General features: G+C 50.2%; 1 protein-coding gene and 1 non-coding gene across 11 annotated transcripts; one reads left to right on the top strand and one right to left on the bottom strand.

The window, feature by feature from the left end:
• Window positions 1–416: 416 nt before the first annotated feature.
• SMARCC2 (SWI/SNF related, matrix associated, actin dependent regulator of chromatin subfamily c member 2) lies at window positions 417–19,940 on the bottom strand. Of its 10 annotated transcripts, none has more exons than XR_009533751.1 (30): window positions 19,790–19,940; window positions 17,578–17,697; window positions 16,874–16,959; window positions 16,340–16,421; window positions 16,152–16,244; window positions 15,485–15,554; window positions 15,185–15,254; window positions 14,467–14,542; window positions 14,166–14,297; window positions 13,945–14,060; window positions 13,147–13,271; window positions 12,081–12,140; window positions 11,886–11,923; window positions 11,487–11,617; window positions 11,131–11,202; window positions 9,057–9,170; window positions 8,466–8,619; window positions 7,693–7,785; window positions 7,340–7,459; window positions 7,186–7,248; window positions 6,595–6,853; window positions 6,196–6,357; window positions 5,859–5,923; window positions 5,531–5,666; window positions 5,286–5,452; window positions 4,752–4,886; window positions 3,154–3,535; window positions 2,405–2,827; window positions 1,662–1,848; window positions 417–703 (listed from the first exon to the last, which is right to left on the bottom strand). XR_009533751.1 is itself a non-coding variant. In XM_060111868.1 (30 exons), exons 1-30 carry the CDS (start codon window positions 19,898–19,900, stop codon window positions 1,772–1,774), a joined length of 3,459 nt encoding a protein of 1,152 aa, XP_059967851.1. In that variant the 5' UTR covers window positions 19,901–19,940; the 3' UTR covers window positions 417–1,771. The 10 variants fall into 10 exon arrangements, 8 of the variants coding, with proteins under 8 accessions (XP_059967851.1, XP_059967852.1, XP_059967846.1 ...); XR_009533752.1 differs by having other exon boundaries at window positions 417–671; XM_060111868.1 differs by having other exon boundaries at window positions 417–1,848; window positions 2,405–2,470; window positions 2,744–2,827.
• Window positions 19,941–20,798: 858 nt separating this feature from the next.
• Window positions 20,799–20,880, top strand: TRNAS-CGA (transfer RNA serine (anticodon CGA)). The gene has a single exon. It is a non-coding gene; the product is annotated as a tRNA-Ser (tRNA).
• The last annotated feature ends 6,856 nt before the right edge of the window (window positions 20,881–27,736 follow it).

Below are 27,736 nucleotides of genomic sequence, written 5' to 3'. Positions count from 1 at the left end.
GGCGCAAAAGCCAGGCCATATTAGCACTGCCTGAGCCTGTGTGTCACTTCAGCAAGGCTAGGGGCCAACAGTAACAAGTAGCTGAGATGCCTGCCTTCTCCCCGCCTAATAAGGGAAGATATGAAGCCACCACTTCTGAAAGGATAAATAGACAAAATCTCTGGGATGTGAGGATGTCCTTCCAAGTCTTAAATGGCTATTTTGAGGGTAGGTGAGAGAGAGCCTCTGCCCAGTCCCTGCACCAGTTGTACAGTCTGGACAGCTGTGCTGCCCTTGGCCTGTTTGGGAGAGAGGCCCAGTGCCTCTGCAGCCCCGCCGAGCGCCACTGGGAAAGACTCCAGGAGTGCTGCCCCCAGCCCGATCCCCCCCGCCCGCCTAACAGCCACAGGTAAGAGAACACAGAAGGCATCCACAGATGGAACTGAAAGCAAATTAATTTATAAAAAAAAAAAAGAAAAAAGAAAAAAAGAAAAAGAAGAAGAAAGAAAAAAGAGAAAATTTACAGAAAACTTTTGAACAGAAGAAAGGTGCCAAGACGCAGAGGAAGAGAAATATGGGGACACGAGGAACACAAGGCCTGGTGGGAGGGACCAGGAAGAACTGGTGGAGAGCCTGGAGTCACTTTTGCCTTCACACCAAGGACGAAGAGCGGGGAGCTGGTACCGGGGGCACTGGGATCCGGGGAGCAGAACCGAGCCGTGAGCTGCAAGCAGGGGGTCGGCACTACCCTAGGTCGGCACCCCCTGCCCGGCTGCTGCCCCAAATCCCAGGGAATCCCTAGCTACTGCCAGCCACGGTTCTGATGGTCTTGGTGGGAGAGGGAAGAGGTGAGCGGGGTGACCCACCAAGCCCTAAGAAGGAGGTGCTTAAGTGCTTTTGACAATTTCACGTTTTTAGGACTTCCCGTCCTCTTAGAGCCCCTCTCCACGTCTTCTGGGAGCCCGCTCGCTGACAGAGCCCAGGCAGGAGGCAGCATAGCCCCGAGCGCCCTTTCTTCCTCTACTACCTGCCACAGGAACCCCAAAAATGTGTCCCCACCGAATACACATACGCTGACATCAACTACGCAGGAGACTTTAAAACACAAAGCTGACATTCAGAGGGAAAGGGGCCATTGGCTGAACTGGGGTGGCCTTAAACAGCAACACCGAGGAAGCAGCAGGAGAGATTAGTGGGAATAAACTGGGGGTGGGGTGGCCAAGGGTGTTCGGGAGCTGCCTCAGTCACTAACGAGGGGCCGGAGAAGACAGGTTTCTGCACCCTGTTCTATCCCCAGAGCTCTCCCCAGAACCTAAATGCCCCTTTCCTAAAACTCACCTCCCTCCTCAAAATATGTAAAAGTTGGATTTTTTCCACTGGGTGGAGGGAGCTCCAATGTGGCTTTTTTAAAATCTCTACTTCCTTTTAAAGAGCTTCACTTTTTTTCAATCCATAAAAAATGCAATAGTTTTGAGGGGATGTACCCTTAGAAGTGGTTAATTAGAACCTTGTATAAACACTTCCCCCAGCCCGTCCTTTGAGGGCAGCATCCCCATCCTATCTTCTCTCCCAGACATTAGAAACATCTTTTCCACAGAAGTCCTTGAATAATCCAATATAAAAGTGCACGCCCCTGACAGGCATGGCGGGGGCTTTGGAGGGGCAGGAGGAGCTTTCCTTACGTAGTGACGAACTCTCCAGGCTGGGGGAGGGTCCCAGTGGTGGGGAGAGGGCTGTTCCTGGAACCTTGATATCCATGGGGGGTGAGGGAGAGAGATGTCTGGCTGGCTCCTCACTGTGTGGGCGGCACAGGGGTGACTGTGCCTGGGCTCGGGGCTGTGGGGTCTGGAGGCAGGGGGGTGCCTGGGTCTGTGGAGAGAAGGGAGCTGCATCAGCTGGGGTGAGCAGGAGAGAGGGCTCCAGACCCAGGCCACCAGACAAACAACCGGGCATGGCATGCAATGGACAGGAGATGAAAGAGTACCCACGGTGTACAACTTCCTTTCCCCGACACCCTCTCCCACCATACGCTGGGAAAACTGGGATACCCCAAATCATCATCCTGCCCCCAAAGGAACCCTCTACATGGGGCACTTGAACGTGATGGGAACAAGCAAAGGGAACGCCAATCATCATGCAGACAAGTAGCCGTTTTTCCAGTTTACAACAGAGATGCTCTGTGCCACAGGACTCCTCCATGACCCACCAGTGAAAGGCCCCAGCGTCATCCCAGGGGTGGCAGCTGCCAGGCTGGGGAATGGTGGAGGACAGCCAGAGAGGCCCTTCCCTCCTGTGTTCTAATTTTACCAGAGCGTTCAAAAAGGGATCGTGGAAGCTCTAGTACCTGAGCCCCTCCCCACGTGCCCTCCAGCCCTCCACGTGGACCCCTCTCCCTCACCCTTCTCCCCTCCAGGACCCTTCTCACCTGGCAGTGGGCTGGCACTGGGCAGGAGGTTGCCCTGAACAGCTGCCACAATGGCAGGGCTCTGGGCTGCGGCGGATCCGAGCCCCGGCCCAAGAGGCAAAGAAGATGGCATGGTGGTGGTCGCCGGCAGGTTAGGATGTAGAGGGTTCGCCATGGACACAGGCAGGTTAGGGGGGGGGAGAGTGGCCGGGGCGAACGGGAGATGGTGGTGATGCCCATGCAGGTTAGGAGGAGGGGGGAGGTTAATACTGATGGAGTCGGCTAGGCTACCAAATGGGATGATGGATGGAGCAGGGGGGGGAGGCGGCATGCCAAAAGGCAAACCCAAAGGAGCATTACCCGCCACGCCTGGGTGCCCGCTGCCTGGCACTGCCCCTGGCATCATTGAGGGAGGAGTTTGTTGGTTGGGGAACGGTGAGGGGCCTGGGAATGAAAAGGAGAGATTGAGAAGATTAGAAGCATACAATCTCACTTGCCAACTCACTTTCACAGCGAGGATAACCTCGTCACTCCTAGGTGCCACCTTCCTTTTTCCTGATACTAGAATAAGTGGTGAATCCTTGGAACAAAATTCCCAAAGCCTGGGATTGGGGAGGGATCCCTGCTGGCTTAGGGATCTAACCAAGGTCAATCTACAGAAATCGAGGCTGAGCCTCATCTCCAGTCCTATCCCGTACCCCCTCTGAGGGGAACTGGAACGTTCACCCGGATCCCTCCAGTCAGCGAGAGTTCCAGAACCCATCACTCACCGTGGGGTCCAGGGGGGGGTACCCCTGGTGGGACTGCCCCAGGCTGGGGGGCTCCAGCTGCTTGTTGCTGCTGTGGCACCGCAGTTGACCCTGCCTGCCCAATCTGTTCAGAGGGGCCCAAGCTTCCAGGAGGGGCCCCACTGCCCGCAGAGGCAGGGGCCATGGAGGCTGGAGCCAGAGCCAAGCCGTGGACAGCGGGTGGCCCAGCAGCGCCTGCAGGTGGGACAGGCTGGGAGCCCGGGGGCAGGGCTTGCGGGGGCGGCTGCTGCTGTTGGTGCATTTGCTGGAAGTGCTGCTGCCGGGCCCTCATCTCCGCGTACTTCAGCTGCTCCATGTGGAAGGCTTGTCTGTCGGCCAGGAGCTGCTGCCTCTGGTACTCCAGCTGCCAGGACCAATGAGAACGGTTACTCGGGTTCAGGAGACCCCAGAGGCGAATGCCTTGTCCCCTGCTTTGTCTTCTGACAAACCCAGACTCTCGTTCTGGCAGCTCCCCACGCCAAATCTCACCCTTGGGCTTGGCTTCCTCCGTGCCCCCCGCCCTCCCCTCTCCAATTCCCCCCACCAGGTCTCCTGGCTGCCCGCTGGCTTCTCACTGCAGTGGACTTAATCTGGTGGCAGCCCTTGCTCATGTCAGCTCCAAAGCTTTGGATATGTCATTACTTTAATCTGGAAAACGCCTCCAGTTCCTCTTGTCAAATCATGTTCTTTTCTTCCTTCAAAACTGGAGAAAAACTCACCATTCTTAGGAAGCCACCCCAGATCAACTCCCTAGCCTCTGAGTTTTAGCCTTTATTCCGTTCTCTCTCAGGACTTTTATACTTAATTGGAAGCCTCTTAATTTGCATTTGTCATATACCTGAAGCATTAACTGGTTTTGATGTCTCCTTATTGTATGTTTGATATCTTCAATTGGGGAGATCAGGGTCAGAGTCCCTGTCTTCTATTTCTTTTATATCTTCTCAAAATCAAAATGATTCAATACCTTGTCCGTCCCATTCCCTTTCCAAGTGCACCTCCTGGATCTGAAGCCCTTACCCTCTCATCATGCCTTAAACCTGTTCAATCACTCAACAAATCTCTATTGAGAGTCTACTATGGGCCAAGCACCCTTCAAGGACCTGGAGGTGCAGCAATCAAAGAACCGACTAGGGCTTCCCTGGTGGCGCAGTGGTTGAGAGTCCGCCTGCCGATGCGGGGGATGCGGGTTCGTGCCCCGGTCTGGGAGGATCCCACATGCCGCGGAGAGGCTGGGCCCGTGAGCCATGGCCGCTGGGCCTGTGCGTCCGGAGCCTGTGCTCCGCAATGGGGGAGGCCACAACAGTGAGAGGCCCGCGTACAGCAAAAAAAAAAAAAAAAAGAACCGACTAGAACGTGACCCTGGAGCGGACATTCTGTGGGACCTCGGTCTCCAGGCTACACCTGTGGGTTGCTTAGCCCCAGCTGCCTGGGCGGACTCCGGCCCTGGCCTGGGCTGGCCCGCTCTGCTGTGTTGTCCCGTTGGCCTCAGGCTCTCTGCACTGCTGCTCCCTCCATCCTAAACTGGGGCCCAGCCCAGTGTCCAGGTGGGACCCCACCAACACCCAGGGGACACAACTCACTGCTTCTCGCTCCCGGTCCATGATCGTCTCTAGCTCCTCAAAGTGCCGGAGTTTGATTTCCAACTTTTTCATCTGGGTCTCCACCAGCAGGGCCACCAGAGATTTGATCTTCCTCTCTTCAACGGCAGCCAAGTGCTAAGGAAGGAGGGGTGGGGCGGCCCGTCAGTGGGAGGACCCAGCTGAAGACGTTCCGGGACCGAGAAGGGTAGCGTGGAGGCTGCCAGGTTTCAAGAAAGAACTTGCTGTGGTCACAACCCAGAAAGTAGCACAGGCTTGACCGATGTTTTTAAAAGAACATGAAGAGACAGAGAGAGAGCGGCAAAGGATAAGACAAGGTCAAATAATTAGAGGGTGAAAACAGGCCCAATGGTAAAGGCTTAAAAAAGCCTAGAGAAGAGATGACCGAGTCTCCCTCTCACGATCAAAAGGGAAAGGAAACAGGCCAGCGTTGTTTAAGGATGACAGGAAAGGATTTCTTCCAGGTGACGTGAGATGAGGGAAGGGGAACCGCCTCCCCGGGTCTCTGGTCCTCACCTTGGCCTTCACGGCAGCGGCAGCCAGGGCAGCGGCCGCAGCGGTAGAGAGGTTGCCCTCGCCGATGTCACGCTCCACCTTCGTCTTCCTTTCCCCCTCCGACTCCACCACTTCCTTCAGCACTTCCTCCTGCCCTTCCTTGGGCTCCTTCTCCTTCTCAGGATCAACTGGGCCAGGAAAAGGGTCTTGAGCCCTACAGCCTCGCTTCCTTCCTGGACCCCAACCACCCCATGCTCGAGGCTCACCTATCGGGTCCCCGTCACTCTTCTCTGAATCCTTCTCGCTGTCGCCGTCTTTCCCTTTCTCGTCATCCTTCTTGGGCGCCTCGCTGGCCTTCTCCTTTGCTTCTTCCTCTATAGCCCCAACTCCTTCTCGTGGTTCCTGGAGTCCCAGGAAAGGAGGGAGCATCAGGGCGCTGGTTCGCACACAGAGGGCCCAGACCAGGAACTGAGTTTACGCCTCTTACTTGGGAGGTCCAGCCCAGCCTGCCTGAGCTGAACGGAGCCGGCTCCCCCCCACCGCGGTCCACGCCTGTCCCCTCTGCCCTCCCAGCCTGTGTGGGTCCCGCTATACCTTGGGCTCCTTCTTCTCCTCTGTGGCCTGGCCCTCCGCCCGCGCCTCGTCAGTCCCGCTCTCCTCTGGGCCCGGGGGAGAGGAAACGGGAAATGTCTGACACAGTCTGTCTACAATGCTCTTCCAACAGCCCCTTCTCCTAGCCAAGATCTTACTGGGAGGACCAGTGGGGAGCCACGGTACCTAAGGTAAAGCCCTGGGAAAAACAAAAGCCCCACCAATTCTCCCCATTCGTCCTGTGCTCTGAGGCCAACTGGATGCAGGGATGGTATGGGGAGGCCAGGTGGCTCAGGCTCGTGGTAAAAAGGGAGGAGTCCGGGAACATGCCAGGTCTTACCAATCCGCTCAGGCTCATCAGAGGTGGTTCCTGCAATGCCACTGCTTTCCAGACCAAAGGCTGGGTCTGCTTTGCCTGTCACTTTGGCTGCTTCTTCCACTTTCCGAACGTGGGCCTCCACCAAGGCTGTGGGTACCTCTTCCTTCATTTTGGAGAACTCTTCTGTAAGACCCAGAGAGGGTGAGGCTGGGAGCGGGCGGTAGGCAGTCTGGCTCTCCCTGTGAGAGCTTCCTCACAAGCCCGGCTCTTCATCTACACCGTCATGGAGCTGGACAGGTGCCTGGGCTGATGCCGGCAGCAGACAAGGCCAGGAGGGCAGCCAAACTTGAGGGGGTTTCACGGCCTGAGTACCCAGCCCTTCAAACGCAAACCAAGAGGGCCAGGACCCCTCCGCATTACCTAGGGCTGACTTCGCAGCAGCAGAGGCCACTCGAGGGTCGACGACAGAGGCCAGGAAGGCAACGGTGCTCATCACAGGGTTGCCTGACTGGCTGAAGGGGATGGGCTGGTAGGCCAGGGGGCCCAGGGAGGCCTCTGAGTCCTCCAGGTACGGGTCTTCAATGGGAAGCCGAAGAAAATGCAAGATGCATTCGTCCTGTGTGCGGCTTCCCACGTGCTCTGATACTTTGTTCCAGTCATCTTTGTACATTTCCAGTGCCTGGTGGTGGTGGAGACACAACCTCACTTAACCACTTTCCTTGAAGGTCAACACCCCCATCCCACTAAACGGAGCTGCTTCAAAGCTCTCTGGGTTGTGGTATTTGCGTACTCCGCTGGGTCCAAGGGGGATCTGCAAGTAGCACTAAGAAAGGACAAGGGGTTAACGAAATGGTCCCAGTCCCTGGCCTGGAGCTGGTCCTTGGGGCAGATGCAATGGGCGCCAGGAAGGAGAGAGACTGGGGCAAGATCATGCTCTCCCCACTCACGAGTGCGGCCGGCCCCCCGGCCACTTCCGTTTTCATAGGGCTCCCCTTCCCTTGCCCTACTTACCTCCAGGAGTAGCAGGGTCTCCTGTTCTGTCCACTCTCGAGTGGCACTGGCCGCAGCTTTGCTCTGCAGGGGAAACACAGGTGGGTCAGAGGGAGGAGCCCGCAGCCTCAAGGAGAGAAGGTGCACCACCCCCAGGCAGCCCGCACCTCCGTACCTTGGAGGGGACGTTCTTCTTTGTGTACATGTCCGTGCGCAGCCCAAAGTTCTGCATGTCTGTTGGTTTCTCCTTGCCTTTATCAGGGAAGTTGAGCATTTGCTGGGAAGCAGAGGTCTGCTATTTGTGGAGGGGAAAGAAAGAGGTGAGTCCGAGTGACCGCCAGGAGCCAGGGGCAGACAGAGAGAGAGGACAGACAGAAGGAGCTTCCTTCCCACAGCCAGGGACACCCCTGGGCGGGACTTCCTCCCTCACTGCTGTAGCGCCTCTGCTCTCATGGCTCTTCTTCCCGGGCAGGGGCCCCCCAATAAAGGGGCAAATAAGAAGCCCAGCGGGGTCTACACCCCACCTACCAGCTCTGGCTTGCCCTTAGCCGTCTCTGGCACCAAGTCATCCAGCTCTTTGCCCTTTCGCCCAGCCTTGGTATCAGCATCAACCTGGCGGCCCTGGGGGACAGAGCTTGGCGTCATGGAGGCTGGGCAGGAAAAGACCAGGCCGAGGCCCTGGAGGCCTCAAGAGCAAATGCCGGGCAGCTCGCAAGCTTGGGGGGCACTCATGCCACTGTTCCGTATTCCCTTAATGATTATTTAGACCTGTAGTTGGCATGATATCCATTTGTATTCACATGGATCTTTACAGGTTCTCTTAGGATTTAGGAGCTGAACAAGTAGGTTCTAACCCTACATGTGTGGCCTTGGGCAAGCCACGTAACTTTTCTCTTCTTAATTTTTGTGATGTATGAAATGGAAGTGGAAAAAAATGGAAGTGATAAAAATTATGAAGCAAAAATGAAAAAATGTTGGAAACGTGACAAAGTTAAAAATTTTCATGCAACTTAATTTTAAGCCATTTTTCTCTATCTGCTCCGTCCCCTAATTAGCCTATCTGCTCCCCGAGGACAAGAAGCATCTCTTCTGCCTCAGCAAGTCCTCACAGTCTTGGGCACAAAGGCTGAGAGAGGGTGCTAAATACATGGGGCTGATTCCTGTGGCCCTCTGCATCCCCTGGGAAAGGAAGAAGCCTCAAAACACTCCTGAACCATTACCCTAAAAAACCAGAAAAAGAAAAGTACGAAGAAGCCCCATTTTGCCCAGTCCCACCCTGTCCCCACAGCCCCTCGCCCTACCTGCGGGGTCTTGGGCTGCAGAGGCACCAGCCCAGACGGTGTGTCCGCCAAGACGTGGAAGTGCGAGGTGGGCGGAGGCCCCATTGGTGTTGGTCGACTCTCAGCATCCACCTGGTAGTTAATAAGACCCCACTGTTCTAGGAAGGCATGGACTCTGTGAGGAGAGAGGCAGAGACAGGGTCACACACGAGGAGAAGGGCTGGGGTGGAGCTGGGGCACCCTCTTCTCCACTCCTCCCACTCCCTGGGAAATACCGTCTCCTCCCAGCACCTATATGCCAGTGACACCCACGTCCACATCCACAGCGGGGGCCTCTCTCTATACCCACCCAGCTACTAAACATCTCCTCTTGCATATCTCGCTGGGTAGGCTCCTTCACTACAGACGCGCCCCTCCTCCATTCCTCCACACTTCCGAGAGCGCCCCTGCCATTCCCTAAGTCACCCGTACCCGAACCTGAACTTCGCCTTTCTCTAGAGATGTTCTTTCCTGCTCCTCCCCTATGCTCCTTGCCGGCCTCTCTACATCAGCCAAGAGACATCTGTGTGCATTCATCCTTAGGTACCCGCTGCCCCTCAGCTGCAGACCCACCTCATGATGGCACAGACGTCACCCGCCAGGTTCCTGCGGCAGGCAGTGGACGTGAGATACTCTTGGGGGTTCAGCCGGTAAGTGTCGATCATGAAGTTTCGATAGGCCAGGTAGCTTAGAAGAGAGAGAGATGAACGATGAGAGGGCTGACGGGTAGGAAAAATGATAAGAGAGCTAAGGACTTCTCCTGTGTGACAGAGAGAGAGAAGAACACCGCAGCAGACTCAATACACACTGCAGGGCACTGTGTGCTAGACACGAGGGGTTCAAATCTTTGATGGGGTTTTTAGTTAAATGAGTTATCTCCTTAGCTGTACTTGGGGATGTTTCATCCAACTTTTTTTGGCTGTGCCACTCAGCTTGCAGGATCTCAGTTCTCTGACCAGGGATTGAACCTAGGCCACCGCAATGAAAAGCCTGGAATCCTAACCACTAGGCCACCAGGGAACTCCCTCAATCCAACTTTTGAAAAGGAATCAAAAGGTAAGAGAAAGTGCCCTTAATTCCAAAGACAGATGTTAAAGGGAAGTCCTGATCGGTGCCTCCACCTACTCAGCATGGCATGGTATTGAGAAAACGTGTTTCAAAGGTGGAAAGGTCTAAGTTCAAATCCTAGTTCTATTGTGATGGCCTTAAATTTTTTGAACCTCAGTTTCCTCATCTGTAAAATGAAGTGTCTATTGAGAATTAGAAAGGTCTGTAGAGGTTTAGAACAGTGCTGGGCACACCATACGAGCCCCCATAATGGTAGCTCTTGTGTGGTATAGTGTAAAATTTGAGAACATGAGCCAGACTAAAGGACTCAGATCCCAGCTTTACTACTCACGAGCTGTGTGACCTTAAGCAAGTGACTTAACACCTCTACACCTGTTTCCTTATCACTAAACTGAAGATAATAGGACCTACCTCTAAAGCTGATGTGAATATTAAATTAGTCAAGGTATGTAGGACACTTAGGATAATGCCTGGGAGATAGTAAGCTCTCAATACATGTAGGCAATTATCATTTACTATTTTACACCAAGAGTGCAAAATGTAGAACAGTTCTAGTTCCAACTCTGCCTGCAGATCAAGTTGCACTCCTGTCATCTGTCACTACTTCCTCTGGAGAGAGCTTTTTCACACACTGTTTTCCCCAGGAAGAGGAGGAGGAGAGAACCATACCAGGCTTCAGGGAAAGAAACATGGTGGAAGGGAAGGTGGCCCCGGAGCAGGGAGTGGGGAAGCTAAGGAGCAGCTGGGAAGCCAGCTGGTTCAGTCCTCAGGGGGCCTGGGCTCAGCACTAAGTCTCATCTGCCTCACCATATATATCATGGAGCATCCCTAACCGTGGAAAACACCAAACTGAAGCCAGGCAGATTTGCCCCGAGGAGAAGCCTTGAAGGAGATGAAGACTTCTGGGCCCGAAGCCCGTACTTTACAAAACACATTTCTCCATCCCTCAATTCACAGACTTGGGTCTTAATAGTTCCTCCTCCCATTTTTTCCTATCAAAACCTACTCTAGGGCTTCCCTGGTGGCGCAGTGGTTGACAGTCTGCCTGCCGATGCAGGGGACACGGGTTTGTGCCCCGGCCCGGGAAGATCCCACATGCCGCGGAGCGGCTGGGCCCGTGAGCCGTGGCCGCTGAGCCTGCGCGTCCGGAGCCTGTGCTCCGCAACGGGAGAGGCCACAACAGTGAGAGGCCCGCGTACCGCAAAAACAAAACAAAACAAAAAACCTACTCTAAGGGACCAATAGTAGTCAGTTATATTTTAGTCAAAGCTACTACTTATGCTAGAGATATTTGCATTTTAGACAGCATGAGTAATTATGGATGGAAAGGCTCTGTAGGCACCGGAGCAGATACTTGTTTTGAGCAGAAGGGGCATATGCTTAATATGGCCCCCAGGCAAATCCTAGAGAGCAGTGGTCGCAGTGCTGGGCTGAGGCTGCCTGTGGGCAGAGACCATGTCTCTGTAAGCCCAGCACAGTGCCTAGCTCATGGAAGGAGCTCAAGAATTGTTTGCCACACTGGATCGGGAGGAACAAATGGGGACAGGAGGGAGAGGATCCTGAGCTGAGATTTCCTTACATTTCTGGAGTCTTGGACTTGTTCTTGCCGTTGAAGAACTCAGGGAGAGCCCTCCGCTCTATGGCATGAACACTGCAAGACAAGAGAGGGTGCATTCAGAGGCTCTAGAGGAGAGATGAGACCCCAAAGGGAGGAAAAGCCTGGAAGATGGGGCAGCAGGAAGGAATGAGACGCTTGGGGAGAACTCTGCGCCGGGGCTGGAAGACTCAGAGACCAGGAGTTTCCCTAAAACTGAACTGTACCCCGGTTTACCTGGCTGAGGAAGAGGTAACTTATTTGGAGGCAGGAGGAGGAACAACATGTTGATCTGTGGAGCAGGAAAATGAGGATTTAGTGAGAAGGTGGAGCACCGATACCTATTGTAGTCAAACCAGGCAGCATAGCTTGGGATGATGATGTGATGGGTCTGTTCGGTCACGTTGTCCTCGTGCAGGTCCGGATTCTTGGTCTGCTCCCCCTTGTTCCCCGTGCTGTTCTCATCCTCATCCTGTGAGTACGGAGGCTGCTGGACTCTCAGCATTCCCATCTTGCCCCTAGCAACCCCCTGCTTCTCCTACACCCCAGGAATGTGGGCACTAAAGATGGGATGGGAATGGACAGTTCTGGGCCCCGGGACTCAAAGCGTCAGAGTTTTGAGCAACAGCTAGAATTATGGTGGGAGAAGTCTGGGCAGTGGACAGTTCTGGGTAGAAGAAACTTTATAATAACAAGTCAGAATCACATAGAGAGGTAGGGCCTCTCTAAACTGGCTCCACCTTGCCCGTGGTCTCCATGCTTTCATCCTCTTGTTCATCTGAAAGAGAGGGACAGCAAGATAGAAGGCTGGAGCCTCCTCAGGGGCCGCAGAACTAGTGTGCTTTCGGAAAGGCCCCGGCAGGCTAGGGGCAGGTGGCGGCCTCCCCTCCCCTCCTTTGGGCGTTGACCACCCTGCCCCAAGCTGCCCATCTTACCCAGGTCAGTCATGGTGCCTCCTTTGACTGGGGCTGACTCCGAGTCCTTCTTAGTATTGACTGCCAGGGGAGAGAGTCATTTTCACAGACAGGTTCTGCCTAAATCAAGCCCTCGCCTCTCTACTGCTAACAGTTCCAGAGAGCTCACTTCCTCCAAAAGCTTGCCCCATCTGATCACAAAACGTAGTAACTTCCACCAATCACAATCATTCTGCGGCTTGAAACTTTCTCCCCTTCCTGCCACTTTCTCCCCTTCCCCAACCAAAAATGCATTTAACTCAACTTTTTTCTTATAAAGAAGCATCTTCTACTCTACGAACACTCATCAACCATTCTGGTCTTTGATTGGCCCTTATCTCCATTCACGTGTCTGTAAGTTCTTCATGGACTGAGACAGAGTCTGACCAAATCACTCTGTAGAGTAGGTGGATCGTAAACATTTTTGAAAGCAGAGGACATTTTCCTCCACTGAATTCATACACAGCAGCTCAGGAGAAAACACAAATAGAGAGGAGAGCTGCTCTGATTGATGAGGGGGCGGAAGCCGGAACTCCTCTCTCTCAGTGGCCTCCCCTATCCTACTCCTGAAACCCACTCCTGGATGTCTATGGAATACAGACTGTAAACCAGTACTGCAGAGCAATGGTCTCCAAAATGGGGACGCAAAAGAGGGTCCACTGAAATATAGGCAAAGAATATCAGAACCTCTCTTTATATTTTTTAATCTTATCCTCTACATTTGCCCATTTTTAGACAATGTATGTGTTTTATAATGTTCCTAAAGTCGTGGTAAACAGTACACGTGTATAATTTGTGCTCAGATATATCTTACTGACGGCGTGTAATAAAAAAGAGTTTGGAGACACAGCACAGTCCACAGCTCAGATACGGATATGAAGTTCAAGGCTTGTCTGGGGTGAGGAAAATGGTTTCAATAACCAGCTAAGCTGAAGGGAAAGATCCTCTAGACCCGGAGCTGGGCCTGGGAAGTCAGCCCACCCAGGGGGTTTGACACAGGAAGAGCAGGACAGGGCGCGGGGGCCCAGGAGTTTGGTCTGGCCCATACCTGTCTTGGGCAACGTCACCTCTTCCACATTGGGGACCGGTGAGGGCTCGTCCATGTCCTTTGTCAGGTCTTCTTGCTCCTCTTCTCTGTGGCCACGCTTTGACTTGGTGTAAGGTGTTGAGGGACTGGGAAGGAAAGAGAGTGAAAGAATCTAGTCACCCCTGGACAAGGAATCCCTGGAAGGTGAGGTCCAACGGAAGGGAAGCAAGAAAGACTCCCAAAGGGACTGTGAGGTACAACATGATAAATATAATTAACACTGCCGTATGGTACACATGAAAGTTGTTAAGACAGGAAATCCGGAGAGTTCTCAGCACAAGAAAAGAAAATGTTTTTACTTATTTATTTTTCTATTTCTTTAATTTATTAGCTACATGAGACGATAGATGTTCACCAAATGTATTATGATAATCACTTCATGATGTATGTAAACCAAATCATGATACTGTATTCCTTAAACTTATACAAGGCTGTATGTCAACTACACCTCAATAAAACTGGAAGGAAATAAAAAAGGGAGAGAGAATCCTGAGGGCAGAGCTGAGCAAAGAGAAACCAATCACTATAGAGTAATGGGAAAAGGCAAAGGCCTTTCATTTGGAGATTAAGCTCTCTGTGAGTTTACTAGTGGCCAGGATCAGAAGTGTTCACTGGACAGCTAAAGAAGACCTCCTCATCCTCCCTCTCAGGCTCACCCAGGTCAGGGCCCAGTGGTTACGGGAGGGTATTTGTCCTTCCTTCCTTCACCATGGTGTGGACAGGGCAGTAAAGGCGGGGGCAGGTTAGGGGCTGGCCTACCCTTTCTTAGCATTCTTCTTCTTAGCTTCTGGGGTCGGTGAAGGGGATGGGGAGCGCTTCCTCTTCTTATAGTTCCCCCCCTTCTTGTCCCGTCGATCCGAATCTGGGCTGTTCACCTGCAGGTTGGAGAATTGGGACAAATGTCAGCCAACAATCTCCAGCAAAGACCTGTTCTGAGACTTGTGCTAAGGGCTCAAGGAGAAAAGAAGAAGAGCTTTCACCTCATCCGTCAGTGTCTTGGCTGAAATCTTCTTTCGGCGGGAGACAGGGTTTTTGTCATCATTTACTTCATAGTCTTCCTCATTCATCCATTCATTGAAGGTGTCTGTGTCCAGGATCCACTTTGCATGAACCTGAAGTACAAAGGGAGACTGTCCTGGAGAGAGGCCTGGAAGCCCCAGTTCTGTCTGGGGATCCTTAACAGAGGAGCCCAAGGGCACAGGAGCCTCTGCTTCACCTCCAAAGAGTGGTCTGGCCCTGGCATTCTTCTTGGGGGAGGGGGGACGGACAAGAAAAGCTCACCTTCCTAGGTTTCTCAGGAGTCGGAGCATCTTCCACAGATGCTTCAATTTCACTGGCTGGGATCCACGTGTCGTAACTGCCACGGGGAATGGAGCGTAAAGCACAATCAATGGGATAGAGTTGTGGAAAAATAAAGTGCAAACCTTTACCTTTCCCATTTACAAAAAGTATGGGTTGTTGGGTTACTTTTTGGTATGATTATTTTTCCAATTAATATTGGGATTCTTTTCACTATAAAGTCATAAAAATGATTATAAAATATTTCAAAAATAGAAAAGAATCACTCTAACACAAGTTCTATCAATTGCATTGATACTAGATGTTATTTTACGTCCTACTTTTTGCAATATTTATCTACAAATCACGTGTTATCTCTATCAGTTTAAAGATTGCAAAATAGCCCACTGACTAGATATATAAATTTGCTGAAACATTTTCCCACTGTTAGACTTTGAGATTATTTCTAATGTTTACTTACCAAAAATTATACTACGCTAACCATTTCACACAGAAAGCCCCAATCCTCTCAGACTAAGCCTTGTCCAATAAGTCCAAACATCCCCCAAGACAGAGGATTCGCGTTAATAGGTGGGAGGAGAACAAATTAACGTTAGACCTAAAAATAACCCTCGAAGAGTGCCTTCTTGCTTTACTAGATGTTCTAGGGCTTCTCAGTCTGGCTCTTGTACTTAAACCTGCCCCAGGAGCCCATCCTCACCTGTCAGGATAGTAGCCCCAGTGCAGAAGAACCTGCTTATCCCTCTTCATGACTGGCCGTACCCATTCCTCTGGGGATAGAGAGAGAGCAGAAAGAAACATAAGCTAAAGGGAGATACACACAAAATAAATCTGTACACAACTCCTGTTGCAGCAGGGGATCTGGAAATAGGAACAAAGGTGGTAAGAGGATTCAGGGCTGAAAGGAGAGAGGAGCCCAGGCACTGCACAGCTGCTGAGCAGTCCTCCACTTCTCAGTCCAAGCTGTCCACTGCAGTGACCAAGAAAACCCAGGTCTCACCTTCCTCCAGGTTCCCTGGGACAGGATACACAACATGGGAGGCATTGTTCTTATCCTCAGTGACCGTTCCCTGGATGGCACAAGGAGAAGCAGGTAAGTACGGTCCCCTCTGACTTACTCATGGATGTAAATAAACCAGAGTAAGGTTTAACCACAGATCTGCCTTCCTAATCATATTTTGCTCAGAATGGTATCAAAGTTGATTTGCATTCTCTAAGCACACATCAGCTAACTGGCAGAGAGAAACAGCTGGGATTGTGCAAATAATGGAGACAAATCAAAGAATTTTAAATTGCAGATAATCCTCTGAGTAGATAATCTGTCACACATGGGAAATGTACAGTCGATTTTATGTCCCTGTATGTCCCAACAACATCTGCTTGTTATTATAGAGTTCCAAAGAGCAAAGATTTCATTGATCGGAAACCAGGCAATCTCTAGCTCAGTGGAAGTAGATGCTCTTCCCCCAGGAGCATGCAGTCTCTAGAAACAGTGATCCAAATCTGCCAAGACTGGGAAATGGGAGGAACAGAGAAAGAGAGGCTCAAGGCTTTAATTCTAATACTTTTCCAAGTAGGTAGGGCTACCTCAGGGCTGCTTCTTATACGGAAAACTTCAGAAAGAGAGTCATGGAGTTTCTAAAACCTCTCCTGACCCACCCACTCACCTGATGTCTCTTGATAATGTCTTTTAATTTCCCTAGCAGTTTGGGTTCAATTTCTGGGCACAGAAAAATGTTAGGTCGAGACAGGCAATTATTCTGTAGGGAGAAGAGATAAATGGGATGAGATTACAGGGAAGGGGTTTTGGATTCTCACCAAGAGAAGGGAGATGGATGGAGGAGGTTCCTATTACCTGCACCAAGGATTTCTCAATGGTCATGAACATTTCCACGTTGCGGTCCATGCGTGACGGATTCTGGAAATCGTAACGCCTCCTTGTAAAGAGGCAATAATCTAGTGAGTGGTAGAGCTCAAGTCTGGGGATGAGGTCAGAGTATGTGACTTTTTTAACATGGGAAATTAGGAGGCAACCGTGCCCTCAGCTTTGCCAAAATCACCTGGGATCTGGGGTTCACTGATCATAACTCCATGAATCACTTTGTACTTAGTGCAAAAGGACAAAGAAAAGCTTGAGATGCCAACCTAAGAATCCCTTTTCCTCTACAATACACACACTGATGCACATACACATACTCACTCATTCGTGGAGACTATTTTGGCTCTGACTCCCAGCCAACCTGGCAGGTCAGGCCTACTGACCTAGCAAAGTAAGAGGCTTGCAAGAATGTCTATGTGCTCCCACCCCACAAAGACCCCAGGGAATCATGAAGGGGGATTCCCTCTAAACTAAATGTAAGACGCACAGAGAGAAGAGAAGGCATCTCACCATCCCTGGTCACTCTTGAATTTGTAGGCAGCTGCAAGTATGTGGCACAGGGAACCTCCTGCTTTGAAATCTAGGAAACATTTGATCTACAAAATTGAGAAGGAAGAAGTATGTGAGAGTTACATCAGAAATTCTCTTATGACTTCACAATCCTTTCACAAAATCCTATGCTGAATTGATCTCCCTCTTGAAGCTGGAATTCTTTAACCCCTGTGCCATTCTATCATGAGGCCTGCAAGAGAGGAGAGAAAGAAACCAATATACACAAAGCCCCGCCATGTGCTTTACTGGGTTACCTCGTTAACCATTACAGAAACCCTACAAGGTAGGTGTATTAACCCCATGGAGAGATGAAGGAACCAAGACTCAAAAGGTATAAATGGCTTGTCCAAGATCACAGAGACACCAAGTGGCAGAGCCAGGATTTGAACACAAGCTCGTGCAAATCCAAATCTCATATGTTTTAACCATGCCATGAGTTTCATGACTGAGCTTAAACACTGTGAGATAACCTGTTGCACAGAATATTCCTAGGACAAAGGGCATGGTAAACTGGGGACTCTGCTAAGCCAGTAACACCCCAACCAGGGAAAGGGATGGTAGGAAATCACCCAAATCTCAAAAATTATGAAATTTACAAAAACACAAAAAAAACAACTCCCTCTCGGGTTTGGAGGCTTTGCCCCCGTGCTTTTTGCACTCACCGGCAGTTTAGTGAGCGGTGCATTGCTGACATGTTTGCCAAAAACTTCTTCCTGAAATTGTAGCAACTGTACAACCAGGCTAGACAGGGACTTGTTGGTAGGTGGTTCAGCTTGTATATACTGGGGAAACAGGGAAAAGGAAAGAAAAATAGACCCCAGATCAATTATCCACCATCTCCCTTATTTCTTCCCCAGGAGCTCTGGAAGCATCTGGGGCAGAAAGAAATAGTGTCTTCTTCCCCCATGTGTCTTAGTCTCTAAAAAGAAAATGGCAGAAGGAAGGCCCTAGATGCCCCTCACCAACAAGTTGAAATTCTGCTGCCTCCAGCCTAGGTTACCAGTCTTTGGTGTTGGAGGTAAAGGCAGTCTCCTACTCTCCCTCAGCAACACCCTGAAAATGGAGTTGCAGGACCCTGATCTCTAGCCAACAGCACTGAGAGTTGTAAAATTCTGAAGATTCACGGAGTTCAGGCCACAGAAGCAACATCTTCAAGGCTCTAAGCGAGACAAGAGTTTACTTCTTGGGGCAACTTTGTGGAAGGTCAAGATTCCCCCGATAATACAGCCTAATAAAAAAGATGCAAGGAAGTAAGGTAGGGCAAACGGACGGAGAGAATAGTTTGTACATTCTGCTTCTGCTAGGACTGGGCACAAATGTCTTCAGAGGCCTTGCTAGATGGAAAAAAAAAAGACCAGCTACTACCCAGCCTGGTGGGAAATAGCAAGACAACATCTGTCCTTTCTGAGGAAACTGTATTGGAGACAAGCAACACTGGGCCTTCTTAAATATTTCCATATTATGCTACCTAGCATCCTAGCCTTCTGTTCTCATTTAAAAACTGTGCCAAGAGGCTAACTTTCTCTTTACCTTTTGACCCCTTTTTCCTCAACCCTGATCACAGAGAAAAGTGCACCTTTCAGTGGGAGGTGTAAAGAGATCCCTGAAAGAAAAGGCAAATGACAGAGAGCTAAGAGCTTGAAAGCTGAACCAGGTCACAGGCTGTCAATCCCCCCGGGGCCAGAGACTAAGCCCCTAGACTGATCTCCCTTCCAAAAGGTCAAAGGTAGATGCCTGGGAACCAGAGCCTCACGCTGGGGTACAGACAAGCCACAGACTCAGCAGCTGTTTGTCAAGATCCTGACACCCAGAGAGACCTCCCAGGCTCACGACCAGGATCGGGGGGCGTCCTGCTAAACCACCCATCACACTTCTGACAGGCTGCAAAGCTAGGCAGGAAGAACTGGGGAGCTGAAGAACTGAAGGAAAGTCAGAAAGAGAACCCCTAACTGGGGGTAGTGAGAAGGAAGAAAGGCAGACCATCTCCAGAGAAAAGCCCTACGTAGAGATGTTCCTTTCAACCAGGCCTATAAACAAAGACACCACCAGGAAGAGGTCTGGTAGAAAAGACAGATAGGGCTTGAACCCTTTGTTCACTACCTTATATCTCCTGTTATGGGATGGGGGACTACGGACATAAAAGTGTGTCCTAGACTCTGAACCCCAAACCCAAGGCAATGCAAGGCCAGGTGGTGGGGTGACTTCAATGTGAAGCTGAGGAATGGTTTTAGAAGGGGTAGCTGCCCAGGAACGCCTATACCCTGACTCCCAAAGAGGTTCTGTTGCCCCTTGTACGGAGATGGGGGACGAGCGATAGACAGGTGATCCCGGGGTGGGGGCCTTTTTCAGGCTGATGAGCAGTCGAGGGCCTGCTCTATATCTGTTTACCCTCCCGCTTTCATCATCTCTCTCTGAACACACACAAAGCACCGGGGAGGCCTCAGCCCTGCTGGTACCTGGCCCCGTGGGGAGCTCTGGCGGGCACCGTGCCGGGCACGCTGTGTGTGTGTGGGGGTGTGCATTCGGCACCCCGTCCACCCCCGGCCGTCTCTCCCGGAAAAGCCCGCAAAGCGATGGCTTATGGAGGGTGGGCAGCTGGCACCGGGACCCGCCGGGCCAGCGGAGAAAAACAAGGGGCAGAGGGCGCAGCAGTTGGGGCGGGGGCTGGAATCAGAGGCTGGGGGGGGGGGGGCGGTAAAAGAGGCTGGAGGAGGGGCGCGGGGCGGCGGAGGGCGCGCTGGGGCCGCTCAGGACGCCGCAGGGGAGGGGCCGCGGGCCGCGGGCCGCGGGAGGGTGGGCAGGATGCGGGGGGGTGCCGCGGGGCCTCGGTCCCTTTGTCCCGCCCCCGGGCCCCGTTCGGCCCTGCCCGCGTACCTTCTTGTAGTTCTTGCCGAGCCAGAGCCGCACGTTGTCGAACTGGGTCACGGTGTCCGCGGCCTCGTAGTACTTCACGTTGGGGCCGCCGTCCTTCTTCCGCACCGCCATCTTCTCGGGCTCGGGCCCCGCCGCCGCCCGCCCCGCTCAGCTCCCGCCTCCTCCTCCGCCCGCCTCCCGCCGCCTCCCGCCGCCGCCGCGGCCGCCGCCTCCCGCCGCCTAGGCTGGCCCCGGCCCGCGCAGCGCCCCCTGCCGGCCGGCCGCACGCGGCGGCGGCGGAGCGCGGGGCGCTGGGCGGACCCTGGCGGCCTCCCCGGCGGCGGCGGCGGGAGCTGCCGGAGCTTCGAGGAGGAGGCTGTTTCCTGGAGGGGGCGCACACTCCTCTGAGAGCGCCCTTTACCGACCTGAAGCCTTTTCTCTTCTTGCCTTTCAGCCCGGGAAGTGGGGCACCTCTCTATCCTACCCCAAGGGGATGCCCGTGGCATGAGAAGCCCCCAGCCCATAGCTCGGAGTAGTCCTCACCTTGCCCGTTTCTAACCCCACGGAGCCCCTAATCCCAAGGAACCCCGGACCCCTTTCCGCAAGAAGTTCTTTCCTTTCATCCATGCCCAGGAGTTCCCTGTTTAAGCTCTTTCTGAGCCTCCTTCGCCCCTAAGGCCATGTCCCAGGTCCGCCTCTCACTCCGTAACCCGAGGAGTCCCCTAGCCGCTACCCTGGGGGCCCAGCCCCTCCTCTCCAACTGCTTCCTCTGCAGGCCTCACCATCGCCTCCTGAGTAGCTTTACGCTCCTTGAGACCCTCATCTTCGTGGGGCGGGAGACCCTCTCTCCTTGGGTCACCCGGTCCACCAGACTTCCTCTGAGCGGCGTGGAGGAAGAGGTAAGGAGCGGGGCGGGAGGAGGTCACAGGGTGTGTGTGTTTGGGCCTGGTCCGGCTTCCCTGTATCGCGCTCCCTCCGGATCGCTGTGCGGACCCCTTCTGTAAATGCGCGGCGAACAGTGGTTTTGGAAGTCACGGTGGCCGAGTGGTTAAGGCGTTGGACTCGAAATCCAATGGGGTTTCCCCGCACAGGTTCGAATCCTGTTCGTGACGGCCGCTTGTTTTTTCCCTTCAAGAGTGTGTGAAGGGAGCCACTTGTCTTCCAAGTGTCTTTCGTGCACTTCCCTTTGTCTCGGAAACAGAAGCCAGAAGGTCTCACCTCTGGATTTGGGGGGAGGGGGCGGGAATGAGGGTGACCATGAGAAGCGTAATTATGCATAACTGTATTGGCTGCTAGGATACAAGGCACTTTCAGAGTTCTGTAACTTCAGCTTTGCAAGCAGAGTTTTGGCATACCTTGTTTCATTCTTTTGGGAGGGCATAGCAAAGGATTTGGTTGAAGAAAGGTTAAGTTTTGCTCGGGAATGTGAATACCTGTTGTGCTATAATAGTCAAAACTGGAGTTTCCAGGTAAAGAGGGCACCTCTGGATTTCATGACCAGACTTCACATCTTGTAGGTCTGATTACAATGAAGACCCGGTAAACAAGGCATTCTCTCACTGGGATTGCTGTGAAGAGCTGCACCTCAGGTATCACAGGGCTAGTGGGGAGTAGCCTATTGAATCATGAACGCTGCCAATCTAGCTGGAGCCAGAGTGTGCGAAGAAGATAACTCACTTTTTATTGAGTGCTCATTATGTGTTCTAAGTTCTCCATGTTCCAAGTTCCTAGCTAGGGTATTAATCCTTCTCTAACCTCTAACCCTCCTGCACTCACCTCAACCCGTTCTTCCTATTCCCAGTTGCTCACTGTGGGGAATATCTAGGATACCTGTTGAAGATGTTCTCTTTGTATTTTATTTCTTGCACGGCCACATTTCCAAGAAGGTTTCCCAGAGGGCAGGGGGTTCAAAGGTAATTCACAGAGCTTTTTACACATTTACACTTTGGAGTTTCCCACCTTCCTATCATTGCTTATGCTGTCTTTTCCACTCATGCTGTTTTTCCCTCACCACTTCCTTCCCCCTGCCCCCCACACCATTATTATTTTCCATCCTCCCTGTCTTCTTACCCCTCCACTTTGAGGTTCTTGATTACAACAGCTAGAACCTACCACCACCATCCACTAGGTTGAATGCAAGGCATCTCCTTTGACACGCTTCTGCAAAAATTAATTAAAACAAAATAAAACAAGTTACATTATTGTACCTCCTAAATAGCCTCAACTGTGTCCACTTTTCTTAGAGGTGAGTGCAGGCTGGACCCACCACTTGCTGGAGGCTTCATTTGGAAGGTAGGGGTACTTTTGAGGACCACATGAGTTGATGTATGTAAAGCTGCACTAAAGCATCCACACTACCCCGGTTTAAGGTAGCCAGGGACCTTAAACCCTTCCATGGTTGCTTTTTGTATTTCATGATCTGGTCCCTTTTTTTCTCCCCACTTTTTCATATTCACTACATTTCATCCACTGGTATTCTGTTAGTTCCTGGCATAGTATTTTTCTGTGTTCATGCTGCTCTCTGCCTGAAATAATCTTTCTCATCCTTACCTTCTTCTCAGTCTCCACTTAAATGTTGGTTCTCCTGGGAAGTCTTCTCTAACCACCTGTCTCCCACCATATCCTATTCTCTAATCTTTCTATGTGAAATCCTTCTTCCCCCATAGAATATACACGGCCCATATAAGCCGCTCCAAAAAAATCTTTTTGCATACATGGATGTTTTTTAACATAGTCATGTGTACATGTTTTAATCTTCACTCAGACTGGACTGTAAGCTTCGAGAGTAAGGACTATGTATTATATTTGTTTGTACCTCCTCTACTAGGCCTTAGACATAGATGTGATAAAAAAATGTACTGATTGAATAGAATCTGATAGGTTCTGTACTGGACTTCCTACCAAATCCCATTTTAAACACACTCTCAAATTTAAATATCTGAAGAGCGAAGACCAAAACTGACCAGCAGAGGGCAACCAACAACTATGTTGTGAAGAGAAGGCCCCCGTGGTTTACAAAATGGAGGATCTGGATCCAGAATAAACTGGCTGAGGTTGTTTGGTACCTGAGATACTACTTTTCACTCTCAGATGCTTGCCTTGTAACTCTGGGGGTGAGAGGCCAAGACTTTGAACCTTCCTGTGCAATAGATAATTTCAAATTTTAACCATCCCCACAGCCCACCACCCACAATTCCTTCACCCCTCCATCCCAACAAATCCTATCTCTCTATCCTTATATTTTTCTCTGTGTTGCATAACCAGGCCCCCTTTCTCACTATTCTTACGTACTTACTACATTCTACCCACTGGCATTCTTCATTTTCTGGTTCAGTATTTGGCCTTGCTCTTCTGACCTGAAGTTACCTGAAGTTACCTTCTGCACCTTGGCTTGCAGTCCCACTCATTTCAACCTCCTAAGGAAGCTTCCATGAATATCCTTCCATAACAAGTTAAAATTCTCCTACTCTACTCATTCAATCCTTCATTCATTTAGGACAAACAATACTATACCTTCACTTGACACTTCCAAATCACCATGTTGTTTTCTACTCTTTTTTTAAAAAAATAAAATGTGTATCCTCTGGGACTTCCCTGGTGGTCCAGTGGTTAAGACTCTGGGCTCCCAATGCAGGGGGCCTGGGTTTGATCCCTGGTCAGGGAACTAGATTCCGCATGTTGCAACTAAGACCCGGCGCAGCCAAATAAATTAAAAAATAAATAAAATAAAATAAAATGTACACCCTCTGCCTCCAGCTCCATGCTATCTTTAATAGCCTGTGGTAGAAAACTCTGCTATGTTTGAAACCATTGATTTCTTATTGGGCTTGAGAGACATTGTACTTTCTTGCTTTTCTCTTAGAACACTGTTTCTCCATCTCATTTATTTTCTCCCTTCTTCTGTGGAGTTTTACTAAAGCTTCATTATTTTCCCTCCTCTTGAGAGAGAAGCCCCAAGCTACCATTCCAGGCGTGGCCTCCCAGACACACCATCGTCCTATATCTCCAGCTGCCTGTATGTCTGCACAGCTGACCTAATGTCACCTAAAACAGCAGTCCCCAACCTTCTTGGCACCAGGGACCGGTTTCGCAGATGATGGAAGATGATTTTTCCACGGACAGGGGTTGGAGGGGATGGTTCAGGCAGCAATGTGAGCGATGGGGGGTGGCAAATGAAGCTTCACTGTCTCGCCCGCCACTCCCCTCCTGCTGTGCAGACCCTTACCGGTCCAAGGCCTGGGGCTTGGGGACCCCGACCTAAAACACAAACAAAACTTTTTCTTTCCCAGAATCACATTCTCAACTTTTTCTATTTGTTAGTACTATTCTCTCAATTCCATCTATTTCCAACCTTAAGAATTATCAGACATTTTCTGTTCTGCCATGCCCATCATTCATCAATCATTGCTTCCTCCATCACATCATCTAGTTCATGCTTGTGTTACAATGGCCTTCCAGGTGCCCCAGTTTCACCACACTGAAATCTCTAAAACACTGCTTTCATCGTATTAATCCCGTCTAGGAATTTCAGTGCCCCATCTGTTCAAACACATGCTCCTATTATCAATATGCCTTGCCTAAATCACCCATTTTTTAAATCCTTAATTCTTTCCAGTAAGATACCCTAATCTAATCAGGCTGGGTGTCTCCACATCACAGCCTAATTCCTTCCTTCTATCTCTTCACCTTAAAAACAATGACTAGCTAATGCCACCCTATACTGATTTTTTCAGCTACAAATTCTTAGATCTTAATCCAAATTGCTTTTATGTGACTAAAAAGCTAGTGTGGGGAAATCTAACACACAGGAACTTATTATCCCCTTGCAAGTTGTTCCAAATGTTAAGAGGCTTGGATCTCTGCAGTTTATCCAGTAAAGCAAATCATTAGAGGACTTGAGCTGAAATGATCTCAACCTACACTTATTTCAGGAATGCTCTCATAGCACAAAACATTTCTGGAACTCCTTCACAGCTAGTTTATGAGCCACATTTAAATGATTCATTACTTCAAAATTACTTTTTTTAAAAAAAGCTGAGCACTAGCCACCTTTATCATGCATCTGTTTTCCAGATTTTGTTCCAGATTACTTCTGGAATTCCCTAAGGTCACATTCTTAGCTTTCTTCATGTTCTCTCTAGTGGCTGTATTCATTCCTGGAATTTCTTGATCACCTTTGGGAAGATAACTCCCAAATCCACGTCTTTAACCCTAACTTCTTGCTCTTAAGCTGTAGACCCACATTTCCTTTTTCTGGCTAACCCCCTCTTATGGGGAAGCACTTCCAACCGATGGTTCCCCAAATGAGCTCATTACTTCACCCCTGAAACCTGCTCATCCTCTTCCCCTCCCTATTCAGGTTAATGACACTGTCCTCTCATTCACAGATTAGAAACCTCTGTCTTTATCTGTGACTCATCTTTAGTTACATGCCCCTTGTGATGTGCACTGGTTGGGAGCCCAGGCTCTAGAATGACTTTCTGGGTTCAAATCCCTGTTCTTACTATTAGCTACATGAATTCTGTCCTTTGTCTCGGTTTCCCCACATAGAAAATGGAGATGATAATAGTCTTTTTATAAAGCTGCTGGGATGACTAGATGTTTAATATTTAGTTCGTGACTCACAGTACATGCTCAACCTGGCTGTTAGCCCCTTTCCTCATTGCCAATATCTGATCCTATTTGGAACTCAGCTCCAATGATTCCTGAGAAAACTTCCCTCCTGCATCCCACCAGGTAGATAGTTGACCCCTTTCCTCCTGTTGTCCCATTGTACTTAATTCCTACCTATTAGCAATATGCTATTCTGTATTTCCCGTTATTTGTTCGAGTGTACGTCACCTAAGCTTTAAATTCCTTTCAAGGAATATACAATTATTTGTGTATCTCAAATGCCTAGAACCACGTCTGGCACTTGACTGGTATGCTGTAAATGTTGGCTGAGTGAATCTGGTCAGTTACTAAGGCCTGTTGATTTTTCTCCCCTCATGTCTCTGTCCTCTTTCCTGGTCTATTTCAAGCTCTAATCCTCTCACGTGAATTACTGCAAAGCTTACTGTCACCAAATTTTCATTGTTTTCCCATCGCCATCAGAATCATCAATTGGAAGTCACTCCTCTTCTCAAAAACGTACCTGTAGGGGCCTTCCTGGTGGTGCAGTGGTTGAGAGTCCGCCTGCCAATGCAGGGGACATGGGTTCGTGCCTCGGTCCGGAGGATCCCACGTGCCGTGAAGCGGCTAGGCCCGTGAGCCACGGCCGCTGAGCCTGCGCGTCTGGAGCCTGTGCTCCGCAATGGGAGAGGCCACAACAGTGAGAGGCCCGCGTACCGAGAAAAAAAAAAAAAAAAACCTACCTGTAAAACTAAAGTCCAAATTCCCTGCCATGTATTCAAGGCCTACCAAGAATTGGCCCCAAATTATCTTTAGTTTTATCTTCCATTATTTTTATCTTCCATTACTTCCTTCAACAAACTCTATGCTTCAGATTACACTAGTCTCTTCCCTCTTCAACATGTCCTTCACCTTCACTTGTTTTTATTCATGGTATTATCTCAGCTTAAAATAGAGGTTGCAAACTCTGGTCGACTCCCAGAGAGATGCAGTACCTTACCCAAGGTTACACATTGCAGAGCTGTTGTCCTTGAAGTTTGGGCTCCTAGCCACTCCACTATCTTGCCTTCACATCTCCAGACCAAAACATCTCCAAATATGGCCCACAGGGACCAGAAACATCACGTGAAAAATGCCAGTCTCTGAGTATTGGGCCCACTAAGCCCACTCCCAGGCGATTCTGATGAAGTATAGAATTAATGACCTCTGCTCTAGAAATGGATCTTCCCTGACCACCAGATCTAGGGCAGAAACCCTGCTTTGTGTCTGTCCCGACCCTTACCCCAGTTTGTAATTACATCTCCCCTTTTCCCAATTTATTTTTCTCCTAGGACTCATGCTACCAAACATAACATGTTTTTCTTATTATCTTGTTTCTTGTCCGTCTCCTCAACCAGTTTTACAGCCAGGTGGGCAGGGGCTTTGGTTGTTTTGTCACAGCTGTATGTATCTCCAGCACACAGTGCCTGGAGCTCCATAAGTATGGGTTGAATAAACTGATGAGTAACTAAAAAAAAAAAAAAAAAAAAAAAACCCCTCTGGTGGATCCTATGTTTTTGTTTTTGTTTTATTCTTTTTTTGGCCTACATTAAAAAAAAAATTGAGCCGACATTTGAAAGTTGTGACATTTAGCATAAACATTAGGATGTCCAAAAGTTCTTGAAAAAATAATAGGGGCAATGTTGGGCCCCTGTTCTTGTACAGCAGTGACCAATCAGAGCTGCACTGCCAGCTGCCCATTTTCTCAGGGCACATATTTGTCACACAGCCAGTTTCAAAAATCTCTCTCAACAAATACAAGCGTACAGTGAAGAGATCAGGCTAATGGTGGGACAACTGGGCCTATGTCCTGTTGTTACACAACATAAAGAACATCTCTCCTGTGATGTCTTTTATCCCTAGAACTGGTTAATTTGAATCTCTCTGACTCTAGGGGATTCCCTGGTGGTCCAGTGGTTCGGACTCTGCGCTTTCACTGCTGAGGGCCCAGATTCAATCCCTGGTCGGGGAACTAAGATCCCACAAGCCACGCAGTGTGGCCAAAAAAAAAAAAAAAAGAATCTGACTCTAGGTCTAATCCTGTTTAGGAAAAATAGGGGTTAGAGGAATAAGTTAAAGGACGCTGAAGAAGCAATCAGTCAAATCCAAGACCAATCTCTAAACAACTGGCCCAATTCTCCTCAACAAATAAGTGTTACCAAAAAAAGGTTGTTCCAAGAATCCAGACTAAGAGAGTTAAAACACATAACCTTTTGTAATGGCATGGTTCCTGGATTGGCTCCAGGGTTGGACAAAAATCAGCTCTAAAAGTACTTTTCTTAGACCAACTGGGGAAGGGTGAACATAGATTTGTATTAG

The sequence above is a fragment of the Mesoplodon densirostris genome, chromosome 11, assembly GCF_025265405.1.
Source record: "Mesoplodon densirostris isolate mMesDen1 chromosome 11, mMesDen1 primary haplotype, whole genome shotgun sequence".
NCBI classification, from domain to species: Eukaryota; Metazoa; Chordata; class Mammalia; order Artiodactyla; family Ziphiidae; genus Mesoplodon; species Mesoplodon densirostris.
This window is presented reverse-complemented; position numbering and strand designations above follow the sequence as displayed.